Source organism: Pan paniscus, chromosome 20, assembly GCF_029289425.2.
Source record: "Pan paniscus chromosome 20, NHGRI_mPanPan1-v2.0_pri, whole genome shotgun sequence".
Lineage (NCBI taxonomy): Eukaryota > Metazoa > Chordata > Mammalia > Primates > Hominidae > Pan > Pan paniscus.
This window is the reverse complement of record NC_073269.2, coordinates 27680912-27696622: the sequence shown is the minus strand read 5'-3', so window position 1 is coordinate 27696622 and position 15711 is coordinate 27680912. Positions and strand designations below refer to the sequence as shown.

Here is a 15711-nt window from a genome sequence, read left to right as displayed (position 1 = left end):
AGTGAGGAGCCCCTCCGACCGGCAGCTGACCGGCAGCTGCCCCGTCTGGGAAGTGAGGAGCGACTCTGACCGGCAGCCGCCCTGTCCAGGAGGTGGGGGGCAGTCCCCGCCCGGCCAGCCACCCCATCCAGGAGGTGGGGGGCGCCTCTGCCCGGCCACCCTGTCTGGGAAGTGGGGAGCCCCTCTGCCCGGCCGCCACCCCGTCTGGAAGGTGGGGGGTCCCTCAGCCCGGCAGCCCCGTCTGGGAAGTGAGGAGCCCCTCTGCCCGGCCACTGCCTCGTCTGGGAGGTGGGGGGCCCCTCCGCCCGGCAGCCCCATCTGGGAAGTGAGAAGCCCCTCTGCCAGGCTGCCCCGGGAGGTGGGGGGCCCCTCTGCCCGGCCGCCACCCCATCTGGGAGGTGTGCCCAACAGCTCATTGAGAAGGGCCATGATGACAATGGCGGTTTGGTTGAATGGAGAAGGGGGAAGTGTGGGGAAAAGAGGGAGAGATCGGATTGTTGTTGTGTCTGTGTAGAGGGAGGCAGACGTGGGAGACTCCATTTTGTTCTGTACTAGGAAAAATTCTGCCTTGGGATGCTGTTAATCTATAACCTTACCCCCGAAACATGTGCTGTGTCCACTAAGGGTTAAATGGATTAAGGGCGGTGCAAGTTGTGCTTTGTTAAACAGATGCTTGAAGGCAGCACACTCGTTAAGAGTCATCACCACTCCCTAATCTCAACTACCCAGGGACACAAACACTGTGGAAGGCGGAAGGTGGCAGGGCCCTCTGCCTAGGAAAACCAGAGACCTTTGTTCACATGTTTATCTGCTGACCTTCCCTCCACTATTGTCCTATAACCCTGCCAAATCCCCCTCTCCAAGAAACACCCAAGAATGATCAATAAATACTAAAAAAAAAAAAAAAAAAAAAAAAAAAAATTATGCAAGAAATGTTGTATAATTTAAAAATAATAAGGCCTCCTGAGTACTATTGAAGAAACAGTTTATGTGCAAGGTCCATAAGAAAGGTAAAATATACCTTTGGTAAAAGGATTATAAGGAGACATAAGAATGTGGATTTTTTCCTACATTAAAAGGTTAAAAAATTGTTTTGAAGGTTTAAGCAAGTTTTGAAACGTTAATTGTAAAGAAAATTCTGTGTGTAAACATCAGCTAAAGGGGTATCATCCAGTTTTTCTGTGAACAGGAAATTAAAGTATAAACACGATGAGTTTTTCTTAAAGCACTAACCTACTCTTCAACAAAAATTATAAAAGGTTAAAAAGAGTCTATAAAAATCTTACTTTATGGTCTGACATTAAAAATTGAATAGTCTACAAAGTTTTATTAAAACTAACTTTAACATTAATGGCACACTAATATAAAGGTGACATTTAGCTTATCTGGTATAAAAATCATACAGGAAGCATTGTCAAATATAAAATGGTGTTTGGCTTCTTTGGTCTAAAAACTAATTAAAAGAATGGGTGCTAAAGGAAATTTCTCAGTAGAAAGGCACCAAGGACTATAAAGTCCACTGCTGATGTCCCCACATTTAAAACAAAAGGTTAATTTCTTAAAAATTATATACTTGGTTTATCTTCCACTTTCCTTTCCCTCAAAACTAAAACTCTTTTAGCACATGTACCACCCCTAGAATTTCTGGTAAACTAGCACCAGCCTGAAGATCACATTCTCATCAAAAGGTGAAAAAAAAAAAAAAGGAAACCCAAGCCAGCCTAGGAAGGACCCTACCTTGTGCTGCTAACCACCAAGACTGCTGTTCGTACAGTGTAAAAATGATGGACTCATCACACCCAAGTCAAGAAAGCACCACCCCCTCCAGAGTCATGGGCCATAGTCCCAAGGGAAAACCCTACCAAACTAAAGCTTAGAGAAATTTAACTCTTTCATCTGTTCTATTACTCTTTCTTCTTTCCTCACTCTATTGCTGACCATCTAGTTATTAACATAACCAAGTCAATTTTGCCTCAAACTATTGCATTTAATGTTTACCTTGTTATACCCTGTGGGGACTTGCCAAGTCAAAGACAGCTCTGTACTTCAGAAAAGTACTATGTCGCTCCTGACTCTCCTCAGACTGGGCATTAGTAAATTAGGACAATTTAATCTGGGGAAATTTTGATAAAGACTCCATTGTCAACCAGGAGTCTTGCCCCCCAATGTAGAACTTTTATGCCATAGTTGGTCCAACGTTCTTTGGACCACTAAAGAGCAAGGATGGACTGCCCTACCTGATTTTTATAACTTCCTAAAATCATAGATTCATTTTACTATGATCCTTATAGAGGATCATTTTACTAGAGGATCATCTTGTTTTGAAGACTTAAAACAAACTTTGGCAATTAAGACAGGATACCAAGATACAAATGTCTGGTTGGAATGGATCAAATATTCCATCCGCACGTTAAACAAAAGCAATTGTTATGCTTATGTGCATGGCAGGCCAGAGACCCAGATTGTCCCCTTTCCACTAGGGTGGTCCTCCAGTCGACTAGGCGTGGGCTGCATTGTAGCTCTTTTCCAGGATTCTACAGCCTGGAGTAACAAGTCATGCCAAGCTCTCTCTCTGCTATATCCTGAAGTCCAGTACCCTTCGAGTCACACCCAAGGGCCATCCAGCTTCTGTCTCCCAACATTAAGTTCACTTTGTGTCTCTCAGGACAGGGAGGAAACTTAGCATTTCTTGGAGACCTGAAGAGATGCAGTGAGCTTAAGAATTTTCAAGAGCTTATCAATCAGTCAGCCCTTGTTCATCCCTGAGTGGATGTGTGGTGGTATTGTTGTAGACCTTTACCGGGCACTCTGCCAAATAACTGGAGTGGCACTTATACTTTAGTCCAGTTGGCTCTCCCTTTCACCCTGGCATTTCATCAACCAGAAGGAGGAAAAATAAGACATTGTAAAATGAGAGAAGCCCCTTATGGATCTATCGACTCTCATGTTCATTAAATGCAACTGGAGTCCCACGGGGAATATCAGATCAATTTAAAGCTTAAAAACAAATAGCTGCAGCATATAAGTCAATATTTTGGTGGGTGGCAGTTAATAAAAATGTAGATTGAATAAACTACATCTATTACAGCCAATAGCAACAAGCTTTTCATGAGTTAAAAGAAAAACTCATGTTGGCCCCAGCCCTGGGGCAACCTGACATGACAAAACTCTTTATGCCCTATGTGTCAGAAAGAGAAAAAAATGGCAGTTGGAGTTTTAACCCAGACTGTGGGTTCCTGGCCAAGGCCAGTGGCCTATCTCTCAAAACAACTAGACGGGGTTTCCAAAGGCTGGTCCCCATGTCTAAGGGCACTGGCAGCAACGGCCCTGTTAGCACAAGAAGCAGATTAACTAACCCTTGGGCAAAACCTAAATATAAAGACCCCCCCAAGCTGTGGTAACTTTAATGACTGCCAAAGGACATCATTGGTTAACAAATGTCAGATTAACCAAGTACCAAAGCTTGATCTGTGAAAATTCCCGCATAACCATTGAAGTTTGCAACACCCTAAACCCCGCCACCTTGCTCCTGGTATCAGAGAGTGCAGTTGAACATAACTGTGTAGACGTGTTGGACTCAGTTTATTCTAGCAGGCCCAACCTCTGAGACCATCCTTGAACATTAGTTGACTGGGAGCTGTATGTGGACGGGAGCAGCTTCTCCAACCCCTGCAAAGTGACTCTGAAGAAGATGACAAGACCTGCTCCAGTCACACCTGGAAGCTGACTGGTCCACGCATGGCCGAAGCATGAGAAAACTCATTGTAGGACTCATTTTCCTTAAAATTTGGACTTTTACAGTAAGGACTTCAACTGACTTTCCTCATACTGAGGACTGTTCCCAGTGTATACATCAAGTCACTGAGGTAGGACAAAAGATTGCTATGGTCCTATTATTTTATGGTTATTATAAGTGTACTGGAACTCTAAAAAGAACTTATTTGTATAATGTTATTCTATACAAGGCATGTAGCCCAGGAAATGACCAACCTGATGTGTGTTATGACCCATCTGAGCCTTCCATGAGCAGTTTTTTGTTTGTTTGTTTGTTTTGTTTTTGTTTTTGAGATGGAGTCTCGCTTTGCTACCCAGGCTGGAGTGCAGTGGCATGATCTCAGCTCACTGCAAGCTCCACCTCCTGGGTTCACACCATTCTCCTGCCTCAGCCTCCTGAGTAGCTGGGACTACAGGCGCCCGCCACCACGCCCAGCTAATTATTTTGTATTTTTAGTAGAAATGGGGTTTTACCCTGTTAACAGGATGGTCTAGATCTCCTGACCTTGTGATCCGCCCTCCTTGGCCTCTCAAAGTGCTGGGATTACAAACGTGAGCCACTGCACCCAGCCGACCACAGTTTTTAAAATAAGATTAAGGACTGAGGACTGGTGGGGGCTCATAAACGATACGAGTAAAGTGTTAGCCAAAACAGAAGAAAAAGGGGTGCCCAAACAAGTCACCTTGAACTATGATGCCTGTGCTGTCACTAATAGTTATGTTAGGAAGAGGATATGGTTCTCTTAATTTAAAGAAGAGGCTATATGGCAGAAAATAAGTACCTTTGCCATGAATTAGGACTGTGTGGAAATGAATGTGGATACTGATCTTGTGTCATTTAGGCTACTTGGATAAAAAATGAAAAGAATCCTGTCCAGCTTCAGAAAGGGAAAAGTGCCCGTCCTCTACCAGTGGTCACTGTGACCCCTTAGAACTAGAATAACCAACCCCCTTAATCCTCACTGGAAAAAAGGGGAATGTGTAACCCTAGAAATCGATGAAGCTGAATTGGATCCTCAAATAAATATCGTGGTTTGAGGAGTTTATAAATGCTCTCCTGAGCCAGTATTTCAAACCTTCTATGATGAACTGAATGTGCCAGTACCAGAAATTCCAGGAAAAACAAGAAATTTGTTTTTGCAATTAGCCAAGCATGTAGCCCAGTCTCTCAATGTCACTTCATGTTATGTATGTGGAGGAACTATAACGGGAGATCAATGGCCATGGGAAGCCCGAGAATTACTATCTACAGACCCAGTTCCTGATAAATTCCTGGCTCAAAAGAATCACCCTGGTAACTTCTGGGTCCTAAAAGCCTCAATCATTAGACAATACTGTATAGCAAGAGTCGGGAAGGACTTCACCCATCCTGTGGGAAGACTCAGCTGCCTTGGGCAAAAACTGTATAATAGTACTACAAAAACAGCCACCTAATATAGTTCAAACCATATTAAGAAAAATCCATTTAGTAAATTCCCAAAGTTGCAAACTGTGTAGACCCACCCGGAGTCCCACCGGGACTGGACCCACTGGATTATACTGGATATGTGGGCATAGACCTTATGCCAAATTACCTGACCAGTGGGCAGGTAGTTGTGTTATTGGCACTATTAAACCATCTTTCTTCCTACTGCCCATAAAGACAGGTGAACTCCTGGGCTTCCCTGTCTATGCTTCCCGCGAAAAGAGAATCATAGCTATAGAAAATAGGAAAGATAATGAATGGCCCCCTGAGAGAATCATACTATATTATGGGCCTGCTACTTGGCCACAAGACGGCTCGTGGGGATACCCGACCCCCATTTACATGCTCAACCAAATCATATGGTTAAAAGCTGTCTTAAAAATAATCACTAATAAGACCAGCAAAGCCTTGACTATTCTGGCCTGGCAAGAAACTCGATGAGAAATGCTATCTATCAAAATAGATTGGCTCTCAACTACTTGCTAGCAGCTGAAGGAGGGGGTCAGTAGAAAATTTAACCTTACTAATGGCTGTCTTCACATAGATGATCAAGGGCAAGTAGTTGAAGACATAGAAATATGACAAAACTGGCACATGTGCCTGTGCAAGTGTGGCATGGATTTAATCCTGGGGCCATGTTTGGAAAGTGGTTGCCAGTGCTAAAAAGATTTAAAACTGTTATAATAGGAGTTATAATAGTAATGGAAACCTGCTTACTGCTCCTTTGTTTGCTACCTGTACTTCTTCAAATGATAGAAAGCTTTATCACTACCTTAGTTCATCAAAATGCTTCAGCACAAGTGTACTATATGAATCACTATCAATCTGTCTTGCAAGAAGACATGGGTAGTAAGAATAAAACTGAGAACCCCCACTATTGAGTGAGATTCTCAAAGGGGGGGAATAAGGGAGGAGACCACCCCTCATATTGTCTTATGCCCAATTTCTGCCTCCAAAGAAAGAAGAAGTAAAAACTAAAAGGCAGAAATGAAATCCACAGGCAGACAGCCCAGCGCCGCACCCTGGGCCTGGTTAAAGATTGACCCATGACCTAACCAGTTATGTTAGCTATAGATTCCAGACATTGTATGGAAAAGCATTGTGAAAATCCCTGTCCTGTTCTGTTCCGTTCTGATTACCGGTGCATGCAGCCCCCAGTCATGTACCCCCTTCTTGCTCAATTGATCATGACCCTCTCATGCGGATCCCCTTAGAGTTGTAAGCCCTTAAAAGGGACACGAATTGCTCACTCAGGGAGCCCTGTTGATGGAGATGTGAGTCTTGCCAAAGCTCCCAGATGAATAAAGCCCTTCCTTCTTTAACTCAGTGTCAGAGGGGTTTGTCTACAGCTTGTCCTGCTACAGCACCACCTAATATTGAGTTTCAGTTTTAATCTTTATGCTTAACACCATTTCACGCAATGCTTGTTTTTATTCCTAACATTTTGGCTTTTAATTTTTTAGGGTAGTAGAAATACATAGGAATTTTAAAACTACTTCTCTTTACCCTTAGATAGTAGGTAGAACTTGATTTTTGGCGTAAAGCACTTATTACTAAGCCTAATGCACTTTGGTAAATGGATTCTAACAATGGTGTTCCTCTCATGGCTTAAAAGAGCAGATGCCAATTTTACTTTTGAAATATATTTTTTATATTAAAATCTAGAATGGGCCGGGTATGGTGGCTAACACCTGTAATCCCAGCACTTTGGGAGGCCAAGGGGGGCAGATCACGAAGCCAGGAGTTCAAGATCGGCCTGATCAACATGGTGAAACCCCATCCTTATTAAAAATACAAAAAAAAAAAAAAAAACTAGCTGGGTGTGGTGGCATGCGCCTGTAGTTCCAGCTACTCGGGAGGCTGAGGCAGGAGAATCACCTGAACCCAGGAGGCGGAGGTTGCAGTAAGCCGAGATTGTGCCACTGCACAACAGCCTGGGCAAAGAAAGAGAGCAAGAATGAGCCTATTATTATATAGAATATTTGTGGTCTGTATGTACATTATCATCCATTGAGTTAGTTTCTGAAAGTTCTAGAAAGAGTAATATAAGAATACTTATTTTGCTTAATTTGGCTTCTCAGTTAATAAAATGAAATAGATTGAAATTACTGATCAGTCACTTAAAATGTTGGTTTTAGAAAAAAACTATTAATATTTACCTTACTTACAAACCTATGAATTTTATTCAAATCTAAACATAGTGCTAATCTTAAAAGAGCTGTATGATTAGGATTATAGAAAGCATTTTCTCTATTTACATTTAGAAACTAAATAACTGCTTTCCAGGAAGCCCAAAGCAGCAAATGTGATACACAATTATAAGCTATTAAATATTAATACTATCATCTAAATGAATCTTTTAGGTATCTGCATGTTCAAGTTATTTAACATATAATTTAGAAACTATAAATTTTTATAAACTAAATGATAAACTAAAAATATAAAGTTATCAATTTCTTTTTCTCAGTTTTGAAATGCTATCGTTATTCATAGTTGACTAATTTCAGAGGCTGTGGCTGTTGAAACTAGAAAAGTCAGGGTTGACTCTGCTTTACTTGCAAAGTCAGACTTGAAGTCTTTTTTTATACAAACATAGCAGCACAAGGAAGATAATCAATGCTCCACATTTATTGTAAACACAGCAGTACCTTTCTAGGGAGAATATGTGTGAGCACATTAACTAGAAATTCATGGCATCTTTTGCTGAAGTACAGACTTCTATATAGCAAATAATAAAGACAAATAAAAATTTAACACTGTGATAGAATCAAAAAAGTATTCTAAAAATTCCTTCTGACCCATTATTTTGTTTTTACCAGAATGATTGTGATGGAATTGTTGCAGCAGTGTGGTCTTAATCCACACTCTCTGTTTCATCATTCTTGGGGTTTGGCCATAAGACTTTTATGCTTAAGAAAAATGTTTTATTTTCCTTATTCAGTAATTTAACATGATTTTCCACAACCTCACATTAAAAAAAAGATTCATTCTAAAAATGAAAGTGATTAAACCACATACCACTTATCCCCAAAAAGAGTAACTATATATTCTTGTCTACAGTTAATACATAAAAAAAAGATACAGTCATTTATTTCAGCTGCACACTTGGGAATAAAACACTTCTTGGGCTATAGACCAAGAGCTTTCAGAGAGGATAGCTTACAACATGTAGGAGACCTGGTATAAAAACATTTACCCCTATGCCTTAAGAGGTAAATACTTCTCTGTCTTACACTGCTAATTCCAACCATTAACTTGGAGCTAAAGATACATAACATGTCATTATACCACAAAACATCTTATTTCTATTTTAGATTCAGGGAGTACATGTGCAGATTTGTAGCATAGGTATACTGCATGGTGTTGAGGTTTGGATACTTAATAATCCCATCGCCCAAGTAGTGTACAACACACTGGAAAGTAGTTTGTCAATGCTTGTCTCCATTTCTTCTTCCATCTTTTTAGAATTCCCAGTGTTTATTGATTTTATCTGTGTTTCCACGTGCATCCAATGTTCACCTTCCACATGTAAGTGAGAACATGTGGTATTTGTTTTACTGATCTGTGTTAATTTGCTTAGATTAATGGCCATCTGCTGCATTCATGTTGCTGCAAAGGACATTACTTCATTTCTGTGGCTGCATAGTATCGCATGGTATATAAGGACCTCATTTTCCTTATCCAATCTGAGGTTTATAGGTACCTGGTTTAATTCTATGTCTTTGCTATTGTGAATCATGCTAGAATAAACATGTGAGTGCAGGTGGCTTTTTGGCAAAGAAAAATTATGCTTTTTGGGAATAATGGGGCTGATGGGTCAAATGGCAATTCTATTTATAGTTCTTTGAGAAATCTCCAAACTACTTTCCACAGTGGCTAAATTTTATTGCATTCCCACCAACAATTTATGAAGATAAATTTTCTTCATAATACATTTCTCCACAACTTCAAATCTGTTATTTTCTGACTTTTAATAACAGCTATTCTAACTGGTGTGAAATGGTATCACATTTTCATTTTGATTTATATCTCTAAGATGATTAGGAGTGTTGAACATTTTTGGCATGTTTACTGGAAACACGTCTTCCTTTGAGAAGTATCTACTCATATCATTTGTCTGTTTTTAAATTAATTTTAAAATAAATTCTATATATTTTTTGTTGTATGCAGTTTGCAAGTATTTTACTTCATAATGGAGGGTGTCTTACTTTGTTTAGTTACTTTTGCTGTGCCGAAGTTCTTTAGTTTAATTAGATGCCATTTTTTTATTTTAATTTTTTGAGATGGAGTCTTGCTCTGTCGCCCAGGCTGGAGTGCAGTGGTGCAATCTCAGCTCACCACACCTCTGCCTCCCTGGTTCAAGTGATTCTCCTGCCTCAGCCTCCTGAGTAGCTGGGATTACAGGCACGAGCCACCATGCCTGGCTAATTTTTTGTATTTTTAGTAGACAGGATTTCACCGTTGTGAGCCAGGCTGGTCTCAAACTCCTGACCTCAGGTGATCCACCTGCCTTGGCCTCCCAAAGCACTAGGATTACAAGCATGCGCCACCATGCACAGCCTTTTGATTTTATTTGCACTCACTTTTAAGGTGTTATTCACAAATTTTTACCAGAGGCCAGTGTCTAAATGAGTACTTTCTACGTGTTCTTCTAGAATTTTTGTAGCTCAAAGGCTCACACGTAAGTCTTTAATCCATCTTGAGTTATATTTTTTATGTGGGAAGAGACAGGGGTCTACTTTTTTTCTGCACGACTAACTAGTTTTCCCAGTACTACCATTTATTGAGTAGGAGTTATTTCTCCTGTATTTCTGTTGACTTTGTAAAAAATAAGTTGGCTGTAAAAGTATTGCTTTATTTCAGGGCTCTTTTCCATTGGTCTATATGTGTATTTTTGTACCAGAATCATGTTACACTCGTTACAGTAGCTTGTAGTACAGTTTAAAGTCAGGTAATGGGAGGCCTTCAGGGTTTCTTTCTCTTTTTTTAATGTCTAAAGTTGCCTTGGCTATTTGGGTTTTCTTATTCTTCCCTATGAATTTTACTTGCTTTGTCACCCTGACTGGAGTGCAGTTGGGTGATCTCAGCTCACTGCAACCTTCACCTCCCAGGTTCAAGCATTTCCCCTTCTCAGTCTCAAATACCTGGGACTACAGGCATGCACCAACACACCCGGCTAATTTTTGTATTTTTAATAGAGACAGGGTTTCACCACGTTGGCCAGCCTGGTATTGAACTCCTGACCTCAGGTGATCTGCCCATCTTGGCCTCCCAAAGTGCTGGGATTACAGGCAAAGGCCACCATGCCCAGCCTAGAACTTTCAGAATTATGTTTAATAGAACTACTTAAGAGTGGAAATTCTTGTCTTATGTTTATTTTTATGGAGAATACATCCAGATTTTGCTTGTTCAGTATGATGTGGGCTGAAGATTTGTGATGGATGGCTTTTACTCTTTTGAGGTATGTTTCATCAATGTCTAGTTTGTTGAGAATATTTCCATGAATCAATATTAAATTTTCTTGAATGTTTTTTCTGCATCTATTGTGTTAATCATATAATTTTTGGCTTATCTTTACATGGTGAAGAACACTTAATGACTTGCATGTGAAAAAACATCCTTACATGGAATGAAGCTCACATGATTGTGGCAAAATAACTTTTGGATTTACTTATAAACTCAGTTGACTATTATTTCATGAATAACTTTGTTTCAATGTTTATAAAAATACTGGCTTGTAGTTTTCTTTTTTATGTCTTCACTATATTTTGGTATCAAGACAATACTGATTTTATATAACAAGTTAGGGCAGAATCCCATCTTGATATTTTGGAATACATTTAGTAGGCTTAGTACCAACTCATCATTGTATATATGGTAAAATTTGGCTGTGAGTTTATATCACACAAGGCTTTTTATTATTGATACTTTTTTTATTACTTATTCAATATCATTATATATTTTATACATTTTTGCTCTGGTCAAGACTTCTGGTTCTTACTGGTTCAATCTTAGAAAGTTGTGTATAGTTAAAACTTTATCAGTTTTCTCTAAATTTTTTAGTTTGCATACATAGAGATGTTCATGATAGTCTTTGAAAACTTTTCAATTTATGTAGAATTCATTGTGATTTTACATTTTTAACATTAAATAGATGCAGAATAAAAGCTTGACAAAATTCAACATTTCCTCATGATAAATCTCTGAAAAATTTAGGTATAGGAAAAAGGCACCTCAAGCCAATAAATATCACATATAACAAAAAATGCAAAGCTAATAACATACTAAACAGGGAAATGTAAGATTTTACTCTAAGATCTAAAACAAGTCAACAATGTGCCATTTCTTCAGTCTTACTAAACATAGTACTAAAAGTCCAAGAAAGACATATTGAAGAATACAATCAAAAGCATCCAGTTGAGAAGAAAAAGTTAAATTATTCCTATATAATATTTTATCTCTATGCATAATCATAAGAAAAGCCTAAGACTTTACTAAAACCTAATAGAATAAACAAATTTATTAAACTTGCAGAATACAAAAGCAATATCCAAAAGTCAGAATTTCTATTCACTGACAACTATCTCAAAATGAATTTAAAAACAATTCCATCTCAATAACTATAACTATACTTTGAAATAAATTTAACCAAAAATTTGAAACACCTTACATTATACTCTAAAGAACATTAAAGAAATTAATACATGAATAAAAAACATTTCTTATTCTTGAATTGGCATTAATACTGTTAAATATTTGTATTACAGAAAAAGATCTACAGATATAATGCAATCTCAATGAAAATCCCAGTGACATAATAAATATTTTTTAAAATACATCTACAATTTATATGGTAACACAAAAGACCCTGAATAGCCAAATAAAGCAAAAAAAAAAAAAAAAAAAAGTAAAGATATCATGCTACCTGACTTTGAAATATACTATAAAGCTATAGTAACAAAAACAGTATGGTACTTGAATAAAAACAGACACATAGGGCAATGGAGCAGGAAAAAAAAAAAAAAGACCAGAAATATATCCATCTACTTACAGCTAACTGATTTTAAATAAAGGTGACTATTTCTTAGAGACAGGACAGTATCTTCAATAAATGGTGTTGAGAAAATGTTATAGCCACAGGTAGAGTAATAAAATCAGACTATCATCTCACATCATATATAAAAACAAACTCATAATAAATTATTATTATTATTATTATTTGAGACAGAGTCTCATTCTGTCGCCCAGGCTGGACTGCAGTGGCGCCTTCTCAGCTCACTCCAACCTCTGCTTCCCAGGTTCATGTGATTCTCCTGCCTCAATCTCCTGAGTAGCTGGGATTACAGGTGGGTGCCACCATGCCCCGTTAATTTTTGTATTTTTAGCAGAGACGGGGTTTCATCATGTTGGCAAGGCTGGTCTTGAGCTCCTGACCTAAGGTAATCTGCCTGCCTTGGCCTCCCAAAGTGCTGGGATTACAGTCTTTACAGACTGAGGCACCGTGCCTGGCCACTCAAAATAAATCACTTAAATGTAAGGCCTGAAAACTGGAAACTACTACAAAAAATAGAGTAAAAGCCCCATAACATTGGTTGGGCAGTGACTTTTTAAATTTAACCTCAAAATCCCAGGGAAGAAAAGGAAAAACAAATGAATCAGATTACTACAAATTAAAATGCTGTTGCACAGAATCTGACACAATCAACAAGTCAACTAAAAACTGGAACAAAATATTTGTAAATCATACATGTGTCAAGGGGTTAATATCAAAAATACATAAGAAAGTTAAATGACTACACAACAAACAACAAATAAGCAAGAGGCATAAATATTTTTCAAGAAAATACATACATATGACCAACAGATACATTAAGAAATTATCAGTGTCAATTATTATTACAGAAATGCAAGCCTTGGCATCCCAAGGTGCTGGGATTACAGGTGTGAGCCACTCTGCCTGGCCTTACATAAACTTAATTTTGGATTAAATTTTTTTTTCTATTTATTGCATCCGCAAAAATATATTTTAGTATAAACTCTCTGAAGTTTTCTAAGCTGTAGTTTTTGAAAAAAATGTTTTCTCCAAACCTATTTTATTTGGAGAGTTTTTCATTAATACAAATTATCTGTCTGATGTCGAACAAAATTTGAGCAATGACTTCAGGGTTTGCCTCTAGTACAAAATGAGTAGAATAAGATTGTGATCCTAGTAAAGTTACTATAACTCTCTACATTTTAATGTTTGTCTTCAAAATAAATCATCTTCTGAAGTTTAAAGGCTTATATTTTCTGAAAAAATCTTCGGACAGTAATTGCACTTTTAATGATTTTATTATGTATGAACTCTGATGTTGAGTTGATGTGAGCAGATATTAATAGGGTTTTCACTTTCTTTACATTTGTATATTTGTTCTCAAGTATAAATGTCCTGTGCAATAAAGTGTGAGCATTGGTTAAAAGTTTTGCCACTTTGTTCACACTTGTAGTTTTCTCCAGTATGAATCACCTTACCTACAATTAAATGTGACAACAATTTAATGGCTTTGTCACATTCTTCATATTTCTAGAATTTCTCACCAGCATTTCTTTGACGTCTGGAAAAGTTTGAGGTGTTGTCAAAAGCACTGTTACAACTTTCAGGTTTGTAGAGTTTCTCTCTGGTATGAATCATGTCTGTTAAGAATTAAGGAGCTGTTAAAGGCTTTGTCACATTCTTCACACTTGTAGGGTTTCTCTCCAGTATGAATTATCTTATGCATAGTAAGGTGTGAAGATTGGTTGAAGACTTTGCCACAGTCTTCACATTTGTAGGTTTTTCTCCAGTATGAATTACCTTATGTTTAGTAAGATTTGAGGACTGGTTAAAAGCTTTGCCACATTCTTCACATTTGTAGGGTTTCTCTTCAGTATGAATGATCTTATGTGTAGTAAGGTATAAAGATTGTTTAAAAGCTTTGCCACAGACTTTACAATTTTATGTATGAATTGTCTTATGTCTAGTAAGGTGTGAGAACCGCCTAAAGGCTTTACTACATTCTTTACATTTGTAGATTTTTTCCCCAGAATGAATTATCTTATGTGTAGTGAGGGTTGAAGACCGATTAAAAGCTTTGCCACATTCTTCACATTCATAGGGTTTCTCTCCAGTATGAATTCTTTTATGTGTAGTAAGGGTTGAGGACTGGTTGAAAGCTCTGCCACATTCTTCACATTTGTAGGGTTTCTCTCCAGTATGAATTCTCTTATGTGTAGTAAGGTGTGAGATCCGGCTAAAGGCTTTGCCACATTCTTCACATTTGTAAAATTTCTCTACAGTATGAATTATCTTATGTATAGTAAGAGTTGAGGATTGGTTAAAAGCTTTACCACATTCTTTATATTTGTAGGGTTTCTCTCTAGTATGAGTTATCTTATGTCTATTAAGGGTTGAGGATCGGTTAAAAGCTTTGCCACATTCTTCACATTTGTAGGGTTTTTCTCCATTATGAATTCTTTTATGTTTTGTAAGGGTTGAGGACCACTTAAAAGCTTTGCCACATTTTTCGCATTTGTATGGTTGCTCTTTAGTATGAATTTTCTTATGTTCAGTAAGGTTTGAGGACTGGTTAAAGGCTCTGCCACATTCTTCACATTTATAGGGTTTCTCTCCAGTATGAATTCTTTTATGTGTAGTAAGGTTTGTGGATTGGTTAAAAAATTTGCCACATTTCTCACATTGGTAGGGTTTTTCTCCAGAATGAATTCTCTTATGTGTAGTAAAATGTGAAAACCAGTTAAAGGCTTTGCCACATTCTTTACATTTGTAAGGTTTTTTCTCAGTAATTCTTTTATGTGTAGTACAGTTTGAGGACTCATTAAAGGCTTTGCCACATTCTTCACATTTGTAGGATTTCTCTCCAGTATGAATTTTTTTATGTTGAGCTAAGTGTGAAAGAATGCAAAATAATTTTCCACATTCTTTACATTTGAAAGGTTTCTTTGAAGTATGTCTTATCTTATGTCTGTTTGAATTTGAAAATTTATGAAAGACTTTCACATATTTGTCACAATGAAATATTTTGCTATGGGAAGTTGTCAAACACCGGTTATGTCTATTATAACCTTTTTTGTGCATCTTAAACTCATCCACATTTTTACAGCCTTTTCTTAACAGTAAATTCTCATGTCTACATTTTTTATATTGTCTCAGTATGACTTCTTGGAAATAATCTTTTATGCCTTGCTCTGGCCAAAGGTCTTGGGCAATATGAGAACATATAACTGAAAGAAATAAAAATAACAAATTACTCCACGTACTAGACTGAGTATAGTTTATAAACCTAACCTATAAAGTTATACAAACTACCTAACAAGATAGCATAGCAAAATACCACAGGCCCTAATTTCTTCATAAACATATAAATGTAACAAAAATCCAAAGTACATTTGTAAAAAAGTAAGTTGAGTGTGTACAGTGCCCCAGGTGAACACAA

At 37.9% G+C, this 15711-nt stretch overlaps 1 protein-coding gene across 1 annotated transcript in view; it reads right to left on the bottom strand.

Moving 5' to 3' along the window:
- Nucleotides 1–11220: 11220 nt before the first annotated feature.
- The window catches only part of LOC100986411 (putative zinc finger protein 730), a 33281-nt gene continuing 28790 nt past the window's right edge, over nucleotides 11221–15711 (bottom strand). The window contains 3 exon segments of the mRNA XM_063600098.1: nucleotides 11221–13908; nucleotides 13910–14036; nucleotides 14282–15499. Of these exon segments, the coding sequence (XP_063456168.1) occupies nucleotides 13803–13908; nucleotides 13910–14036; nucleotides 14282–15499 (1451 nt within the window). The 3' untranslated portion in view covers nucleotides 11221–13802.